At 22.6% G+C, this 19,762-nt stretch overlaps 1 protein-coding gene across 1 annotated transcript in view; it reads left to right on the top strand.

Annotated features, from left to right (window-relative positions):
* The window catches only part of LOC122859785 (5-hydroxytryptamine receptor-like), a 63,700-nt gene that overhangs the window by 3,702 nt on the left and 40,236 nt on the right, over window positions 1-19,762 (top strand). The window contains exons 2-3 of the mRNA XM_044163469.1: window positions 15,341-15,483; window positions 16,589-16,846. Coding sequence (XP_044019404.1) covers window positions 16,591-16,846 — 256 coding nt within the window. The 5' untranslated portion in view covers window positions 15,341-15,483; window positions 16,589-16,590. The remainder of the gene's footprint in view (window positions 1-15,340; window positions 15,484-16,588; window positions 16,847-19,762) is intronic.

Raw genomic sequence — 19,762 nt, 5'->3', positions numbered from 1 at the left:
CTTAAATATACTTTGAATTGAAAATAAAATATTAATAATAATAATGAAATTATACTTTTAAAAATAAAAGTAAAAGAAATCAATTAAAAAATTGTGGAAAAAATTTATTTTTCTCTTCTTGAATTTTATGAAATGATTTATAAATTACAGGGATTATATTTTATGTAAAAAAAAAGCCATCAGTATGTTGAAAAAAAATACCACAATGACTCATAGTTGCACCTCGCTGTTCCCTTCAACTAAATCACTCTATTTTTTTTTGTTTTTTTAACACGATTATTGAACGACATCCATAATTCTATTATGTATGATTCATTCTCTCCATATAATATCCCCCAGAAATAATTTACCCATTATGATGAATTTATCACAAACTTTATTTTTTATTTTCTTTTTTAATCGATAAATTCGTTTTTTATCCGTGAAATAATTTTCTGTTGATTTAATTTCACTTTTCTTTTAATAATTTTATATTTTTTTATGTACTTAACCCAAAAGTTTAACAGTATTTATATTTTTTATTTATTTATCACGATTATATATGTGCATAAGTTTATTTAATATGACTGCTGACTTTTTATTATTATAAATTTATAATACAACAATAAAATATTCAAATCCACTAAGTACTGTTTTATAAAAAAATAGAACTATTATTATTGTTATTGTTAAATTAATTTTTCTTAGGGAAAATTATTTATGAATTTTTTAGCATACAATCAAATATTTCAGTAGTACAAGTCAAGCATTGTCCGACCCAAAACTATGTTTATAAAAAAATATTTAATTAAATTTTTTAATACACTGGATAATTTTATTTAATTACGATTGAATGATATTTACTTTTGATAAATGATATTTAATGTCAATAAAGAAATATATATGTATAAAAAATATTAAAAGTTATTACATATATATGATGAAAATGAAGAGATATCGTATCAACGAATTGTCTTGAGATTTTCATTGAAAAACATATAGCTACTGTGTGCATTTGAGATGACCATTAATATCAAAGTAAAGAGAATTTTATAAATTGAATGACATATATGAAAAAAAATTGTAAAAGTCAAATCCACATGGATTTTTTATTCTACTTGATATTTTTTTTATTTCTTTTATCTTCTTATTTTTTATACTTTGGTTTTTTTCTATTTTTTTATTTTATTTTTTTTCTACTTTTACTTCTTGGTCGTCATCAATCCCTCTTATACCTATTTCAAGCTGTATGCCAAATCCCGTATTTCACTGGCATACATATATACAAACCTTTTATGTTCATGCCACGTGATATACTGATCCTTTCTAAAATTCTATTTGAAATGAATAGAGCTGACATATGAACATCAAACTCATCATGGCATAAAAAAATTTTATTTTTTATAATAACACTTTTACGTTTTAAAAAATAATAGAGTGTTTTTAAATTTTGACATTTATCATTGTTAACAAAAAAAATATGATAAAATTATTTGCGAAGCAGTAACTTTTATATTGATTCTTATAAATTCTCGATTATTTTTTTTATTGAGTAAAAAAAAAATGAAAACCAATTAATTAATTTATAATTTTAAATAAATGTAGTTACTTATTAACTATCTGTTTCGAATATGTCAATCGGACTGACGCTATTGATCGACAGGTCACATTGTAGTTACACAGCCATTGGTAACACAGCCTATTTTAAAAAATCGTTATTGATACGCGGAAAAATACCGGGACATTTTCGAATCAGTGCTTCTTAAACACACGATGGTGGCTACTTAACCTTCGCATTTTCACCGTAAGTTTTCTCGCAACCTGGATAAATGTCTCCGTACTTTTCGTATACGGTGCAAATGACGCCACCGTTATTTTTATTATTGTGGTTGAACAATAAATATATAACTTTTATTTATATATATATAATATAATAAATAATAACTTTTCTATACGGAGACCTTGACCATTTCTAACACCTTTAATAATACCCGGAAGGGTTAGAAGCAGAAAAAAAAAAAATTCATCATATATATAAGTCACATGCTCTCTTATATGATAAAATTATCTCAATATTTAAATACTTTATATTTTATATGTGTTAAGACCTGCGATGTTACTATCTTATATGAATTCTAAAACGATGATTGTTGCAAATGTGTTGTTCGTTAAGTGGTTTTTATGAATGACCAACATATTAAGAGTCCGGATTCTAAAAAGACTTGAGCGCTACGATCAATTTCCGAGCACTCAAGTCTTTTTAAAATCCGAGCCTTCATATGAACTAATACAATGTGAAATTATATCATAAGCTAGGATATTATCTTGGCCAAGTCAATCATAATTTTTTTTTGGCGGAAATTGTAGCGGGAATCGAACCCAGACGTTTCACCTTACCGAATAAATGCTCTATCTTTAAGCTACCCAAAGTACAGATTGCTTAAATTATTTACTAAAATTGGCATTTGCTGAAAAGTAAATTAAAAAATATTTTTTTCTATCATAGGTACACAAAAATAATTTTAAAAATCAACATATACTGTATAGAAAAATATAGAAATTTTTTGATTTTTATTTACTCGATTATTTTTTGCCAAATATAAATTGAACTCACAAATATTTATTCAAAATTCACTGTCGCAATTAAGCTTGTAAATTTTACATGAGATCACTCTATCTCCCTCTCTTTACATTATAAATTTATGAATAAAAAAAAAAACTTTTTGACTTTTTTTATTTACGAGTATAATTTTTTTTTTCGTGATTTAAATATTCACCTGGCGTGAACAACATTTTTGTGCTACACCATCAAACATAATGTGTATTCATCAAAGTGAACATTGATCGACGTGTTCCTATTTGATTTTATTTTATATATTGGAAAGACCCATAAACAGATTCAAGAATCCAAGAGAAAAATTTCAAGCACATGTTAGCTTTATTGTATTTTTCTTTTTTCTTATTTTATTTTTTATACTGTGACATCTTCAGTAAATCCGATCATTCAACCTGAAACACTATTGCACTTTGCAAAGATTTCACTGCTATATTTTTAATCGACACAAAAAGTATTTTAAAATAAAGAAAAAAAATATTTTTTTAAATTTATAGTTACAACCATTCAGGTAAAAAAAGAAATAAAAAAACAGCTGAAAAAAAAAAACGGAGCTTTACAATTTTAATGAAAAAAAAAAATATTAAAAAATGATGTTGAAATTAAAATCATTTTCTAATGATAAAATAAAAAATTTGAATTAACTATCGCTGCATTTTAATTATTATTCTGTATTAAAACATTACGCTCTAAATATTTTGAATATAAAATATATTCCATTCATGTTTACAGTTCAATATTTGTCTTGAGCTTTTTTATTTTTTTCTGATGAATTTAATGATTTATATTTTCTTCTGCTATTATTATTTTTTGTTTTATACATCATTTTTTTTTTAGAATGAAAAATAAATAGAAATTTAAATATATAATATAATTTTTTAAAAGATAATAAAACAAGTTATCGTTGACAATTTGTTTTTTTATTTTAAATTCGAATGCAGGTTGTGCTGTGTGGAGATCAGTTGATTCATGAAATTTAAAACAAAGAAATATTTTCCAAGTGAATATATGCTGTTTGTGAATGCATTTGACATGGGTTGTGTATATTCAAAAAAAAAAAAAAGACCAGCATCTACTTTTAAATTTATATATTTATTTTTTTTTACAAATAAAAATATTCTCTTTCAACTTGGATTGATAAACCAATTATTTTTTATGTCAATTAAAATTTTTCAATTCTAATTTTGGTATATGCATTTACATCAGAAATTTACAAAGTTATATAAATAAAATTTATATTTTCAAGTTTTTAAATATATTGAAAATAAAATGCATTCAAGATTTTCTGTTTTTTAATCAAATTCACGTTAGTTTTTTTTTTTTTTTGAGTATTTTTCATTATTAATTCTTATTGAGCTTCAATTTTTTAATATCAAAGTGTATGTCTATATGTGATAGGCATCGATTTTCGTTGCCTTTGATAACGATATTATGTGCTACACAAAGTTTCATATATCAAATTTTCAAACGGCATCCTGTATACGTCAAACAGAAAATTTACAATATTTGAATAAATCAATTTCTTTTTTTTTTTTTAGTATAAATATTCTTTTTTTTTCATTAATTTTTATTGCGTATCATGATGGATTTACTATCAAATGAAGCTGAATGAAATCAAACAAAATAAAATCAAAAAAATAATTAGTAAAATATATAAAAAAGTAAATTATTAAAATAATTTAAATATATATTAATATATATATAATATAAATAATGATATATTATTTATATAATTAACAATATATTTATTAACTTATGTATCGATTAAATTTTGAATATTAAAATAATAAATAAATCAAATTTAAATTTAAAATTTTTACTTTTATTTCATTATAATTTTTTTATTTTTAATAATATAATTTATTATTTTTAAATTATTTAATTTACTTATTCATATATTGTATGTATAATGTTAATTACTTTAATTTATATTATTAAAATATTCGCGATTCATAATTTTATTTTATTCATTGAAAAAATTAATTCTAACATAATGTTAAAATGAAGCTTGAAATCAAACAATAATTAAAATTGTTTAAAGTTTAAAATGAAATTAATTAATATTGAAATAATTTAAATATCAGAATAAATATATACTGAAAAATAATTATTATTTTTAATTATTATTGACTTAACTGAAAATTGATTTGTTTATTTAAACTTTTATTTCATTATAATTTTTTTTTCATTTATTTTCTTTATTATTGTTATGTCATTTCTTAGATTTTAATTATTTTTTACAAAAAGAAAATTCACATTTCATAAAAAATTCTAGCATTCGTTTTTTTTTTCTTGTTGAAAAAAAATAAAAACAAATGTTAAAATAACTTGCTCTGATTGTCAGCTGCATTTACATGGATTTTTCTGAAAGAATAAAATTTGTATGAAAACTATTTGTTTATTTATTTTTTCATTATTGGTTTTCTTATTTTTTTTTTTTTTTGTTGTATAGCTTCTTTTACTTTTGCATAGAAAAATAAAAAAAATAAACCAATAATAATAACAGAATTTTAAAAAATAAAAAGTTAAAATGCAAGCTGAAAATGATTTGAAATTTTTTTTTTTTTTACTTTAACGATGCACTTTGCTCGACATTACACCGAATATGCATGCGAATTTTACAACTATGTAATAAAAATGACACGAAAAACTTTCTCCATTATACTTGATATAAAAAGAAATAGAAAAAAAAAAATGTTTCAATTCCAAAATCACAAAACCATATGTGAATATATTTTTATATTCACGAAAATATAATAATAGATAAAATAAAATAGAAAAATAAAAATTGAATGTCTCGCATGTGATTTAAAATTTAAAATTGATATTCACCAACCTATACATCTACATCATCAATCATCATATATATTTTAATTTAAAATAGTCAAATTTATATAATAAAAAATATAAAAATATAAATAAAGTAAAAAAATAATAAATATGAAAAATTTTCAAGGTTTAAAATAACTAGAACACACAAAGTTCAGTGTATCTCACCAAAAGATAAATTTTAAAGTCTCGTGTTTCACCTTTAAAACTTAATAATTCATAAGACCCTGATATTCTCACTTATATTACTGCCTACATCAAGGATACCACAAACCTCATGCATTATTCAATCACAGCAACATACCTTCAAATGTATTTTCACTGCTTGTCGCGACAGCTTTCCCAAGGGTACGATCAAAACAACATAGACAAAAAAATTAAATTATCCCAAAGCTACATAACATAAGTTAAAAATAATATTTAAAATATTTAAAATAGTATTTTTTTTTTTATCACAATTTTTTGATCAATAAAATTTTCCTTTCCAAACTTTAATTTTGTTTTTTTATTATTATTTTTTTTTTTTTCTCATTTATTCAGGTAATTGCCAGGCACACTGAAAATGAGCCACTTGACCTTTATTCGTGATTATTAAAAACAACGTAAAACTTTTTAAGCATTATTTTTTTTTCTAGTTGATATATGATGAATAAAATTACCTTCATCGATCAGAATTTATTTTACATTTAATTCAAGCAATTTTCTATTGCATCATATTTTCCAAGAGATATAATCTTGTGAGTGTAATTGAATTTCTGTTTGTTCGACAAACCATGAGTCCTGATAAATTTTTTTTCAATTATATCAACAAAAGCTTAACCAAACACTGTCACATTTACGCCACTATTCAAAGGTTATTATTAAATTTCACTTTGTTATTAAATTTTTTTTTAGCATGTTTAATTTAGTCAGTATTAAAAAGTATGTGAGACTTGAGCCGTCTTTTCATTAGCTGAAATATTAATTTATATATAATGTTAGTTTGCAAAATATTATAGATGAAAAGAGTCGAATGAAAAAGCAGCTTTTAATTGAAAATATTTGTATAATTATGAATTTCAAAAATATTTTTATGTTAGTAACAATCAACATTTAATTCAGTGAATTAAATAAATAATAATTTTAAAATAGCATAAAAAATAATGCGTAAAAATTGTTGAAGAGAAGTATCATGAGTCATCACCGAGACAAAGTGATTTTTTTTACAATCATTCTTGTCGATATAATATGAAATTGAATACCTGTTTTTCTTTGTCCGAGCTGTTCTTGTCAAGTACTTCACCGATCAACATGAAAATTAGCATGGATATCCATCTGAGTCTCAGGAAAAGTTTTGGTTCTTATTAAACTCTTACAAGTCAATTGCTCAAGGAATATTTGATGTCAATTTTGGGGTTTATCAAGTTGTTTTATGTCGTTCTGGGTATTTACTAATATTTTTAAAACTAACAAGTACCTTTAGGATTCAAATAATTTATTTGATATTTTTTTTTTATATTTCAATTTTATTTTTCATTTTGTTTAAAAATAAAAGTACTGTATCTTATTTGTTCTTCAAGTGTTATTGTTACGATTGAAGGTGAAAATTTAAAATATAAAAATCCTGATAAATTAAATTTAAAGAAACACTAGCAAAAAAGTTTTTGGTTTATAAATTTTTACATATATTGAAACTGACTACACGGTCTGTGCACTTTTTGATTTATTAATAAATTTTTTTGTACTTTTTTTGACCTACATTTAATATATGTGAAAATTGTTGAAATTTATGTTGATGGATAGTCGACAAGCCTGAAAAGCTATTGACGTTGAAAAGTCATTATTGTTTTTCGTCAAAATGAGTATCGAAAAAAATAATAAAAATAATTGATATTAAAAAAAAAACAATTGAAAAAGTAATTTAAAAATTTTTTATTTTCCATAAATAAACATCTTGTTTTGCAAATAAATAAATAAAAGTTCTTGTATTTATATTACATATAATATCACACGATAAAATAACTTCAAACTTTTTAATGTAATTTCAAAAATTATTCTTTCGAATATAATTTTAAATTTTATTTTAATCTTAATATATTCAAGTACCAGTTGTGCAATTTTATGATGCAATTCGAGATATATGTTTTAATAATTTGTAAAAGTTTTCAAAGGCTATAATAAAATGAGAAAAGTTTGTGAAATTATTTTACATTAAATAAATGAAAATACAAAGATAAATCAAACCAAATATATATCAAAATATAACATAACACTAATAAAGTATCAGTTATTAAATTACAAAACAAAAAGTATAATCATTCATTATAAACAATTTAAAACTTCCTAAAAATTAAAAAGAAATTAATTTAGAAAAAAAATCTAATACTTTTGTTTATTAAAATTAATTATTATAATTTTATTTAAAAAATATATTTACATTTTAATAATTACATTTGAGATTTTACTTTTTTTTTATTCAAATTCTTTTATATTTTTCATTAGTTTAATTAAAGGTTTAATATTCAAGAGGCATTACTTTTATTTTTTTTTTTTTGTTCTTAATTAAAGAAATAAATCTAACGTTTGTTTTAGAATGGATAACTAGTAGTGGTTCGAACAAAAAAGCAATTTGAAAATGTGGCCATGTAGATAATTACATACTTGATTTTGAGAAAATTAACCCTCAAGTAATCAGAGTAATTTTATAATCAAAATAAATTATAAAATATCATCTCTTTAGTGTTTGATAAATGAAAATATAAATACATAAAATAATGTGATTTTTTTTTTTCTCCAATAAAAAAACAAAAAATAATAATGAAAATTAATCACGTGAAAATGTTTATTCAACAAATTTTGTATTGCAAATGAGTGTCTAAATTAAACTGTGAATAATTAAAAACAATTAAACGTCATCTCATAAAATATTCACCTAGCATCACAAAAAATAAAAAAATATTTTATAAAAAGAATAATAAACAAATATCTTTTATAATCCAACAACAAACGCGAAAAAAAAAAATTCTATTTTTATTAAATTTATAAAACGAGAATAAAATAAAAAATGACGAGTCAAGTTTTTATAATTTAAATTTAATTTCATTTGAAAAGAATTTTTTTTTTTAACTCATTAGAAGATAAGTGAGTTTAAAAAATTAGTTTTATTAATTATTTTTTATTTTATTGTTATTAAATAATTTTTTGAAATTAATTTTGTAGTAAAACTTTTAACACGTGTGAAGTAATAATTCTTTATAATTTTTCTTTTGTTTGTATTATAAAATAGTATATTATATAACTAGTACGTGAAGTAGGTGATTCTTGCACGATTTTGAAGGTGTCAATACGAGTCACTAGAAGTTGAGAACGAGCCGAAGGCGAGTCGAAAACGACCCGGTGGCGAGTTCCTTCTTCACGTACGAGTTATATACAATATTTTTTGACACGAGGTTTGTAATATGGACGCGCCAATATAGTGCGTAAAGAGATATTTCTACGCACGATTTCTTGCTGAAAAATCGTGCGTAAAATTATTTCTTTACGCACTATAATTGGTGCGTAATGGCGTTTTTTACAAACAGAGTGTCAAAAATAAATATGTGTTTATATAAAAAAATTATTATGACGATTAAACTTTATGATATTTTATATTTCACTTGATTTTTTCGATTTATTCAACTACATCTTGAGTCTCAATGTAAAACTATATAATATGTATATATATTCAACAAACTTGAATAAACAAAAATAAAAACACTCACCAAACTTTTAAATACCCAGTTCTCAAACTTTTTTTTTTTTTACTCCCTCATTTTTCATCCAAGTCACTTACCCTCTATGTTTTTTTTTATTATTTTTCTTTATTTTATCTCTTTCAAAAACTTTTATTGTAACCTCGTAATTGTTTCACACCCATCTTTTGAAAATAAAATTAATGGAATTTCTGTGTTTACTTTAGAAACAAGTTACCATAAAAAATGTATAATAAAATATCAAAAACATGTGACATTTTTAAGCTTATAAAAAAAAGTTTTACTAAATTTTTTAATTCACCTGTCAGTAAATTTACAGTGAAAGGGAAAAAAAATACTTCACGTTAGTTACAGTTTATTGGATTTTTTTTTCTGTTGTCACACCTCACTTGCTGGTATCAATTTTTATCGTCGATATTTTTTTTTTTATAAAACCATGATTTTTTTAGTCCACTTTTATCGTTTCATCTCAAAGTTCCTTCTTTTGTTTAAAACCAACGTCAAGGCTTTTAAAGAAGACTTAAATTTCATATTTTTTTTTTCGATACTATATGTCAACTTCGAAGGATACAATTACTTTGTCTATATTCTCTCACACAATACATATAGTTTTTTTTTTTTCATCTTATCGCTTGGTGACATAACTCTGTTACATTTTTTTCAGCAAAAAAATGAAAAAAAAATAAATAAATATAATGAATATGAAAGACAAGAAGATGGTATGATAAAAATTCAATTTCTTGGTCAACTAGTTTTTTTTTTTTTTTTTCCTTCGTTATTATTTTCTTAAAAAAAAGCACAACAATCGTTGAACTTTGTTATTTTTCTTTTCATCTAAAAAAATTGATGGAAAAATATAAAAAATGATAATTAAATTTCTTTTTTTTTCGTCACTTTATATTTCATGTTTTTTATTATCATTTTTTTTTTTTTTTTTGTAAAACTTGTATTCCAAGTTCCTGGTTTAAAATGTAAACTTGTTTTTACTTTACCCGTCATTTCGCATCTTTATTCAAGGAAAAAATAAAAGTTCATAGGAGTCATGACGCTCTAGGGAAAAATAGCCAAAAATTTATTTTTTTTTGACAAGTCAAATTAAAAGTTGACAGAGTGCTGATATAAAATTAAAAAAAATGCATCTCACGAGACATATTTTCTTTTCGTGAAGCCAACGCCCTGAGGGAACAATAGATGCAAAAGAAAACAAAAAAAAATTCAAAAGTAAAAAAAATATATTAAAATAATTTTCATTATTTTTAAATGTTGTAAAGACAAACACACACAATGTCACATATTTTTTTCATTAGTCAACATTATTATTACAAAATAAAAAAAAAAAAATTACTCTATTTTTAAATTAGAGATTATTAACCAGACTCGATGACAGTTCAGCGAGAGAAAATAATTTTTTTCTTTACCTCCTGGGTATTTATGTCAAGTGCATTTATCATACTGTTAATTTGACTCGAAAAAAAAAGCAAACAAGACTGCTTATATATTTAAAAAAATTATAGAATTTATACTTGGATATTTGCAACAAGCCAACAAAAACAATGAAACAAGTGAAGAAAAAAAAAAAAACGAAACAAGTGCTAAAATTGCTATGAGACAAATCTTCAAAAACAAAAAATAAACAGAGAAAAAAAAATAACGTAAAAAGGACAAGTGAGTGTTAACATATCAACGACAAGATTGTGTACGTTTGTTTTTTTTTTTTTTTACTTAGGTAACATTTCTTCAGCAGTTTGCCTTGAGGGTAAAATGCAGACAGGCATGAAATTTCAACTTTGTACGCCCACCCACACGATAGACACATACACATGGGAATATTACTGATATATATATGATCTTGTGTACATACAAATATATATAAACATGCAGCCTCAGGGAAAATCTACTATACTACCCCTCAGGTTAAAAACTTGACAGAGTTTATTCACCGTTCTGATATCATAATGAAGATATCCAACCCTCTTTCATACAGATAGTTGAATTTCATTCTTGATTTAATTCAAAATGACTATGCTAAATTATACACATATCTATATTAATTTTTTTTCTTTTATACATAATATCATTAAATAATAAATAAATAAAAATACATAAATAATAATACAAATGAATAACAATAATTTATTTTATTTTTTTTACTCTTGAATAAATATTTAATTTATGTCTATCATTATTCATTTGACGCATGAAATGATAATTATATTATTTATGTTTTTTTTTTTTCTTTTGGATTAATAGTATATGTGGATTGTTGTGAAAATAAAATTCACTTGAAATCACTTGTATTGTGATGTAATGACATGTTTATTTGTGAGGGAATATATACTGATTGAAAATATGATGCTTTTGAGTCAATCACAACAAGTAGATTGAATGAGTATTGAGTATATATTATAATTATGTTGTATGTTGTTGAGCTTTGATATAGGTACAGTATGCAAACATATATAAATTCATATTATATATATTTGCATCAACTTAAATAAACATGAGAGACTTGTCTTCATTAAATTAATTATATACAGACATGTCTAGCTTACTTGGTTATCATCAAGTCAATATAATATCTGTCTATCGAATATATTGATCCTTTCTTTCATTTTCTTAATTTGTCTCTTTGTCCTCGAATAAAAAAAAAATAGATAAATAAGTGAAATAGAATTTCTATTATTTTACGTTTAGACATTTTTCTTTTTTTTTCTTTTTTCATTAATTTCTTTTTCTATTTTATAACTGATTATTTGAGAACAATGTCATGTAAAATAATAAAAAAAATTAATTGAAAATATAATTGATATGAAAAAATTGGACTGCAAATTGTTTTCGAAAATTGATTAAAATCATTGGTCTTCGAGTCACAAACTTTATAAATTACTTTGAAATTTTATATAAATATATATTCTACCTCGGCCCCTGTAGGGTTCGCATGCAAGTAAGAATTTTAACTTTACAAAATTAATTATTTTTCAATTTATATCAGTTTATTGAATTTAGAAAGTTTTATTAAGAAGTTTCTTACACATGTACAGTCTACACTATGATAAATAAAATGTGAAATTTAATATTTTTCAAATTGTCTACGTATTTTTTTGAATATAAAATATTTAAAAAATAGTTTTTAAATATTTAATGTTGGAAATGTGATATTATTTAATGAGTAAATTTTAGTTTATTCAAGAGAGCAATAGTGAAACAAAATAAAACTTTATTTTATATTTTTTTTTTATGTTTATTTTGAGATGAGATTGCGCGAAATGTTGGTGTGGTCCAAATGGATAATAAAAGTATTGAGGAATGGAAAGAGTTTAGTTGATACATGATCAGTTTTTGTCATTAAAAAAAGTTAAATTATTTACATCTACTTTGTCTGATTGTTAAAAAATTTAATTGATAAATTAAATTGATAAATATAATATTTAAAATAGTTATTATAACATAACTCAAAATTTCAAGTGTTGATTTTTTATTGCAGATAAAAAAATATAAGGAGTCCTTAACATTTAATTTTCAATAATAATTAGTAATTATTAATTACATTTTTTTTTTACTTGGTTTTATAAATTTCAAAGTTCCATGATTAATATAATAATTCATTCATTAATCAATTCATAGACAAATAAACTTTTCATAGAAATATAAAAAGTAAAATTAAAAAAAAAATATAAAATCCCACATTGAAATTTATTTATTTTTCCATTGACTCTAAAACAAAAAAAGAAACTTTTTTTTATACATGGCAATATGGTGCCTCCTCAGGCAAATCACTGAAATAATATTCACCCTACTTTATTTTTCTCTGTCTGTCACACAGTCTTGTTCCACATTTGAACAATCGAATTTCCTATTTTTTTTTTTTTTTTACTACTTCATGAGCTTCGAAAAATGCAAATGACAAAAAAAAAAGCTGGAAAAAATAAAAGAAAATTGAAACCAATGCGCGCCACCTGAAGACAACGGAAAATTATATCAGTTATATAACGAGCAAAAAAAAAAAGAAAAAAAAAATATCCTCAAGAGGAAAATGATCACGGAAATTTAATGCGGGATAAGATAATTTTTTTATTAACCTATTTTTATGATTTTTTTACACGCAAAATTTTATATAAGTGAAGTTAAAAATTGATATAAAAGAAAAAAAATATATATTTTATCGAAATATATGAATAAAAAAAACATGAGGGGTAGAAAGAGGTCGTTTTGAGTTAAAGCAACATGTTGCCGAATATGTTTATAGCATGCAAGTCACGTTTATTAAATCATATCATGCGACCAAACGGTATATACTCTATTGCCATTTTCTATCTTCTCTATTTTTTATCTAACTATTTTTAACTAAATTTAACTTATCCTTTTGAGCAAATTTAAATATTTTAATGCGTGTATACAATGTGCATAATTTCCGAGATTTGAATAAATTTACTGACATGTATAATTACCGGTTTTAACACTTTCAAAAATTATTTATCATCATTGGTTACTAGTCAAGATATTTCAACAAAAGTAGCTTATAAAAAAATCATTTTTAACTCGGAAAAAAATGGCGAATAATTTAACTTTTGATCGATAAAACTTGATTCTATTTTCTTATGTACTTTTTCATATTAATTTACTAATTTCTCTATTTATATTTTATAATTTATTATTAAAAAATTATATTGTTATTAAATTTATTCAATGAGTTAATTATCAGTTATAATTTATGGTGCTGTTAAACTTTTGAAATGAAATATCAATTAAAAACATAATTTATTATATTTTTATTAATCATAAAATTTAAAGAACTGTATAATAATTTTCATAATTAAGAAATGAAACACATACGTTTCTTTTTTTACAGTATTTTTTGCATTTTGGCAAATAAATATACATAAATATTTGAAACAAAAAAACTTTGATATTTTATATCGATGCATAGTTGCTTTTATTGCCCAAAGGAATTTCCAATGGATGTAAAATTTCCCGAAGGAAAGTTTCTCAACTCTAACATGAAAGAATTTCCCCTTGAGTAAATACGAATTTTTTATATCTGGATATTACAACTGATGAATAAAAAGAGGTAAAAGTAAAAAAAAAAATTAAATGATAATAAGAGTACAATGAAAAAGCAACATAAATAGAAAATGAAAGGAAAAAAAACCATGTATTTTTTGAATGAAAATTTAATTTAATAATAATAGTAAAAGTTATTAGTAAAATATTATAAGAGCAACATTAAATTTGAATTTTTGAGTTTTCCTTTTATCAAAAAGTACCCAATAATAATCCCCATAGTCGATTGAGAGTTTTTAATTTTTTTTTACATGGGTTTTTTTATTTAAAGAATGAAGAAATTGAGACAAAATCAGTCCAAGTTAAATGAATGAAAATTCTCAATAAAGTCGTGGTGAAAATAAAAAAAAATAAAAATAAAACAGTGAAAAAAAAAAATATATATAAACAAAAGGAAGTAAAAAAAAAAATATATTATAATAATAAGTACGAGGTGAAAGCCTTGGGCGATTATGCGGTAACAAAAGGGATGAAAGAAAAAAAAAAAAATTAGGGGCTAAAAAAAATAGTAAATTTATTTGTATAGAAGTCCTTGGGCATTTCCGGAGCAGAAAAAAAAAACCACTGTATTATAAAAATGTAAAATGTGCTTCAATTTATCTGATGAATATATAAAATATTAAACAAAATATTCAGCTTAATGACAGTCATTAATTTTGTGGTATTTCAAAAAACATAATCCATTTTTATATAAGAAAAAAAAAACAATTTATATGCATATAATGGACAAAGTGTTTTCTTGATTTTTTTATCTTTATTTTTTTTTTTTTTTTATAGAATTTTTAGTTATACACGTGGAAAGGTCGCCAGAAAGTTTTATAATACATAATGTAATGCATACGAGAGTTTTGAAAATAAGCCACAAGTTTTAAAGCATAAACCAGATGGCGCAAACGAAAATTTCATTTGCATTTGGAATACAAAATTTAAAAAATTCACATACTGTATTTAACAAAGTTTCAATCCAGCTCATTGGTGATTTTATATATAATATAAATGCATTATTCAAAATTCACTTTGTTTAATGACGATATCGGTTTATTTATTCTGAAAAAAAAAGAGAAAAAATTTGAATAAACTCTGGGATTAATTTGATTTTAAATTAATATTTTTTATTTATTTTTAGAATACTGATATTTGAATGAATATCGAGGTATCATTGTGACTGATGACATCGTCATCACGAAGATTATGGTCGATGCGATGTCGTGTAGAATTTGTACCCCCATAAGATCTGGGATGACTTATCAACTCAACAAATCAATCTGGGTAAGTTGATAAATATAATTTCATATAAATTACTTTGAAAAATAAGTTTGAATATTTTTTTAAAAATATAACTATCAATAATTATAAAAATTTATTTATGATTGATGGAATTTATTTACATTGTCAGTTAATTGGATAGAAAAATCATTAAAAAAATTTAATTAATGGTGAATAATTTTGTGATATTAAATATTAATGATAATTATTTTAGAAAAAAATAATTCTCAGTTATTTTTTTTTGTTTAATTAATTTTTTGTTAAATTGAATTTTTTATTTCAATGCTGACAGATTGAATTGATTGTAGTAAAATCCAATCAGTGTACAAAACATATTATCAACGGACGAAATTCAATGGGCAAACTTTTGTCGTTATCCATCCATTTCTCGTCAGGCATACAATTCAATTCGTTGGAAAGCCAAAGCTTGGAGACGAATTTACCAAGTAAATTACTAAAACCAAAATCTTGATAAACTTCAAATTGATATACACAATTCGAGCATGTTCATTTTCATTGTTTAATAAAATTAAATTGTATTTTGATAAACATTGAAGAAAATAACGTGAAAAGTTTGATTAAGATTTACTGATAATAAATTTCTGTCTTATAATCGTAATATTGAAGATGAAAAATAGTAAAAGCCAAAAATGAAGATGTTTTTTTATTTATAGATATTAAAAATTTTAAAGCTATTATAAATAAACATTATTTATTTATTTATTTTGTTTAGTTTATGAAATATAAAATAAAAGGTGAAACTTTGATTGAAAAAATAAACAGAATTTTAAAAAATTATTATAAATATATTGTAGAAAAAAATTTAGATTCTATTCAAATTGACACAAAAATAAGCTTCATTTATTTACAATTTATTATACATATCGTTGCACTATTTATAAAAAAGCTTAATTGCCAAAAAAAAGTTGATTTCAAATGTAAAAAAATGGTCTAGAAATTAATTTCTGTCACAGTGTTTTTATCGTTTAATTTTCACGTTGTTTAAACAATTTATCTCCATGGAGATGGAAGAAATTAAAATTTTAACAATGACATTTACACTTTGTGATTTCTAATTCGATGACATATGGATTTATTGTATTTGCAGTAATGGGCAACGAGAAATTATGGTGGACATGGGGAATGGCGGATCGTGGCACCATTGTCAATTCTAGTCTTCTGTTGTATTCAACAGATGATATATGGAATGTCACGATCAATCAGGATATATACAACCACACTGCAAATATAACTTGGCAAACAGACGGAAGTCCTTCAAATTCAACTACGACATTTGATCAAGAACTCATCATTTCAATAGTTATTGGCGCAGTTCTCTGTCTCCTTATACTGATAACCATCATTGGTAAGTTAACAATATATGTTTCATTTTTAGATTTATTTCATGTAAAATTTGCATTTAAAAAAAAAATCAACAGTCCGCCTATTATAAAAAGAACAGTTGTCATCGATAATTTTGAGAGAGAGAGAGATAATTTACTAATTTATTTTTAAATTAACTGATTTTAAATTTATCCAAGATATATAACAAAAAAAAAATTTAATAAATTGTGAAATTTTATATTTATTTATGATATTATTGTTTAAAGAATTTAAAAAATATTTAAAAACAGCCTTGTCAAGAAAATTTTTGGCAGTATAAAATAGTATTGAATGATTATTATTAAAATATGAATAAATTAAATTCAGGATTAGTGTTACATTATTATTTTTTCTCAAAAAATAATAAAAAGAGATATCTGGTGTTTGAGGCAGATATTTTCTGACGTAGACCAAGTGCGTAGTTCACATGGTCTATGCTAGATTATATTTGCCCCAAACACCAGAAAAAAACATTGAATATCTCTTTTTATTCTATCATAGATGATTTGGATTTGATTATATAGTTTTTCTTTCGAGTCCAAAGAATTTTCCGAGTAATGTTGTTCGAACTCGAGAGTCGTGACCACAAGCACTGTAGGCAGGGCTCTTGCCGACTTAACCATCAGCTCACTTGCTGAACTAAGAAAAATAATTATACTTTATTACTAATTTGAAAAAAAATCAACTTTAATTCTAATTATTCATTATTTCGTTTCATTTACTCGTGTCGTTAAATATCAACATGAATAAATTTTCTTTTAATATTTAAAATTTATTCTGTTACAATAATTATATTACTTTTTGTGTTATGAAAAACATTTATTAAAATTGTGGTAATATTCACTTTATTTTACGCTTCGATTGATATACAAATTTCCAATTCAATCTCTAACATAAAAATAAATTTTATTAATAATATATGAACACTCACATTGAATATTTTACAAATATTAAAATTTTCCATTAACGATAATGAGAGTAAATTAAATTAACTGAATCAAATTATAAAAATATTTTGTAATTAATTATTTCCATTTTATTAAAATAAATATATATAAATTTTATGTTTTATATTTAGATTGTTACAAAAATAACAAAAATTCGAAGTTTTTATATTTCGATATATTTACAATTTTATTTTTGCTTATTCTTTTTTATTTTAAACTTTTAAAATTCCAATTTCAAACTTCATTTTCTGGCAGCTATTTCATTTTTTATTTCTTTGTTTCAAAAGTTATATTCATCAGGGAATTGTGATCGATAAAAATAAATAAATATACCCAACAATAAAATCTACAAAACAAGTTCAAATCAAAATATATTGAAGTATACATTTGAAAAAAAAAAAAAAGAAAACATATATCTCAATTTCAGTAACTTAATATTTCAAAAAAACTTAGGTTAGGATTTATTTATTCTGTGATCAAGTTCAAAAACCACATGGATAAGTATATTAAATTTCAATCGTATATTTATGAGCCAATAGTAAAGATTTTATTTGAGTTTTTTTAGTCTTGTAATCCAAAACTTATAAGTTAATTGTTATTTATTACCAAACAACGATGTCCTAATAAAAAAAGGGTTTGAAAGAAAGTTAATTATCTAGAACAACAAGCATTAAATATTCAACTGATGTCGTTAAGAAAACATCGATATCAATTATATTAATAATTTATATAAAACGACTTACAAATCTGACAGTAAATACTTGAAGCAATACAAAAGAGTTTGATCATTTATAAATAAAAAGAAAATAAATAAAAAATCTTGTTTACAAATATTTATTGCTGAAGGAAATTCAAAATTGATAACACTTGTTCCATTGAAATTACCAGAGTGAAAAAATGTTCAGGGTATAATTCTACAGAATGTTTTCAATTTTAGAAATTTTTATTACAAAAAAAGATTATTTCCATTTAAATATAAGATAATCAGTTGAAAAAAATATTATTTCTATCAACAAAAAGCATTCAAGTTTCAGCTGAATGCATTTAAATTTTAATTTAATACTAGTTAATATAAATTTTTTTAACGAGTTAATGTGATTTTACCACGTATAAAATTAAGCCTAAATTGAAATTAGTGAAATGAAAATAAGCAAGGGTGAATTAGAGATAGAAATGAATTTATGCGATCATGGAAAACAACATGAATCAAGGTGATATCGTTGATCGGAAGTTTGCGGTTAAAGCTGCCTGATTGTAATCATGGTTAACGAAGGCAAATTCAATCATTGACTAATTGTTCGAAAACACAAATGCCAGACAACTCAAAAATTTATTTATTATCTTTTATAAATTAATAATGAGCTCCTCTAAACTTTATTATTTATTTCATTAAAAGTTTTTTAATTTTTAATTATTTTTCTTCGTTATACGTCATTTTTTCTTGAATTAATTAATTTTTTTTTTTTCAGTTTATTACTTTGATATTTTTCTATTTTTATAATCTTCAGTACTTATCATTTTGATGGATATTTAATTTATTTTTTAACATCTCAATGAAGCAGTATTGAGCAAATATAAGTACGATAACATCATTTTTTTTTTTTTCTTGGAAGAAAAGCTTCTTACCTGGAATTAAAATGTTGATATTCAAAAGAAAAATTTTAATACTGAAATATTCATTTTTTGAAAATTTAATTTATTTATTAATTTAAAAAATATATATATTATTTTATAAACCTGAATATTAATATTTCTAAATGTAATTAAATATACATCAAATAAATTTCATTCGGTCATGAGATAAATTGAAATTTTAATTTCATATAATGAATGAATATATTTGTGAAAAAAATATTAATTGGATATTCTTTTTTCTGGTAAAAATTAAAAAAAAATAGATATGAAATATTGGAAATGAAAAATGATATTCGTCAAATGGAAATAGTATAAAA

The sequence above is a fragment of the Aphidius gifuensis genome, linkage group LG6 (assembly GCF_014905175.1).
Source record: "Aphidius gifuensis isolate YNYX2018 linkage group LG6, ASM1490517v1, whole genome shotgun sequence".
NCBI lineage: Eukaryota > Metazoa > Arthropoda > Insecta > Hymenoptera > Braconidae > Aphidius > Aphidius gifuensis.
Note: the sequence above shows the minus strand (reverse complement) of the source record. Positions and strands in the feature narration are given on the sequence as shown.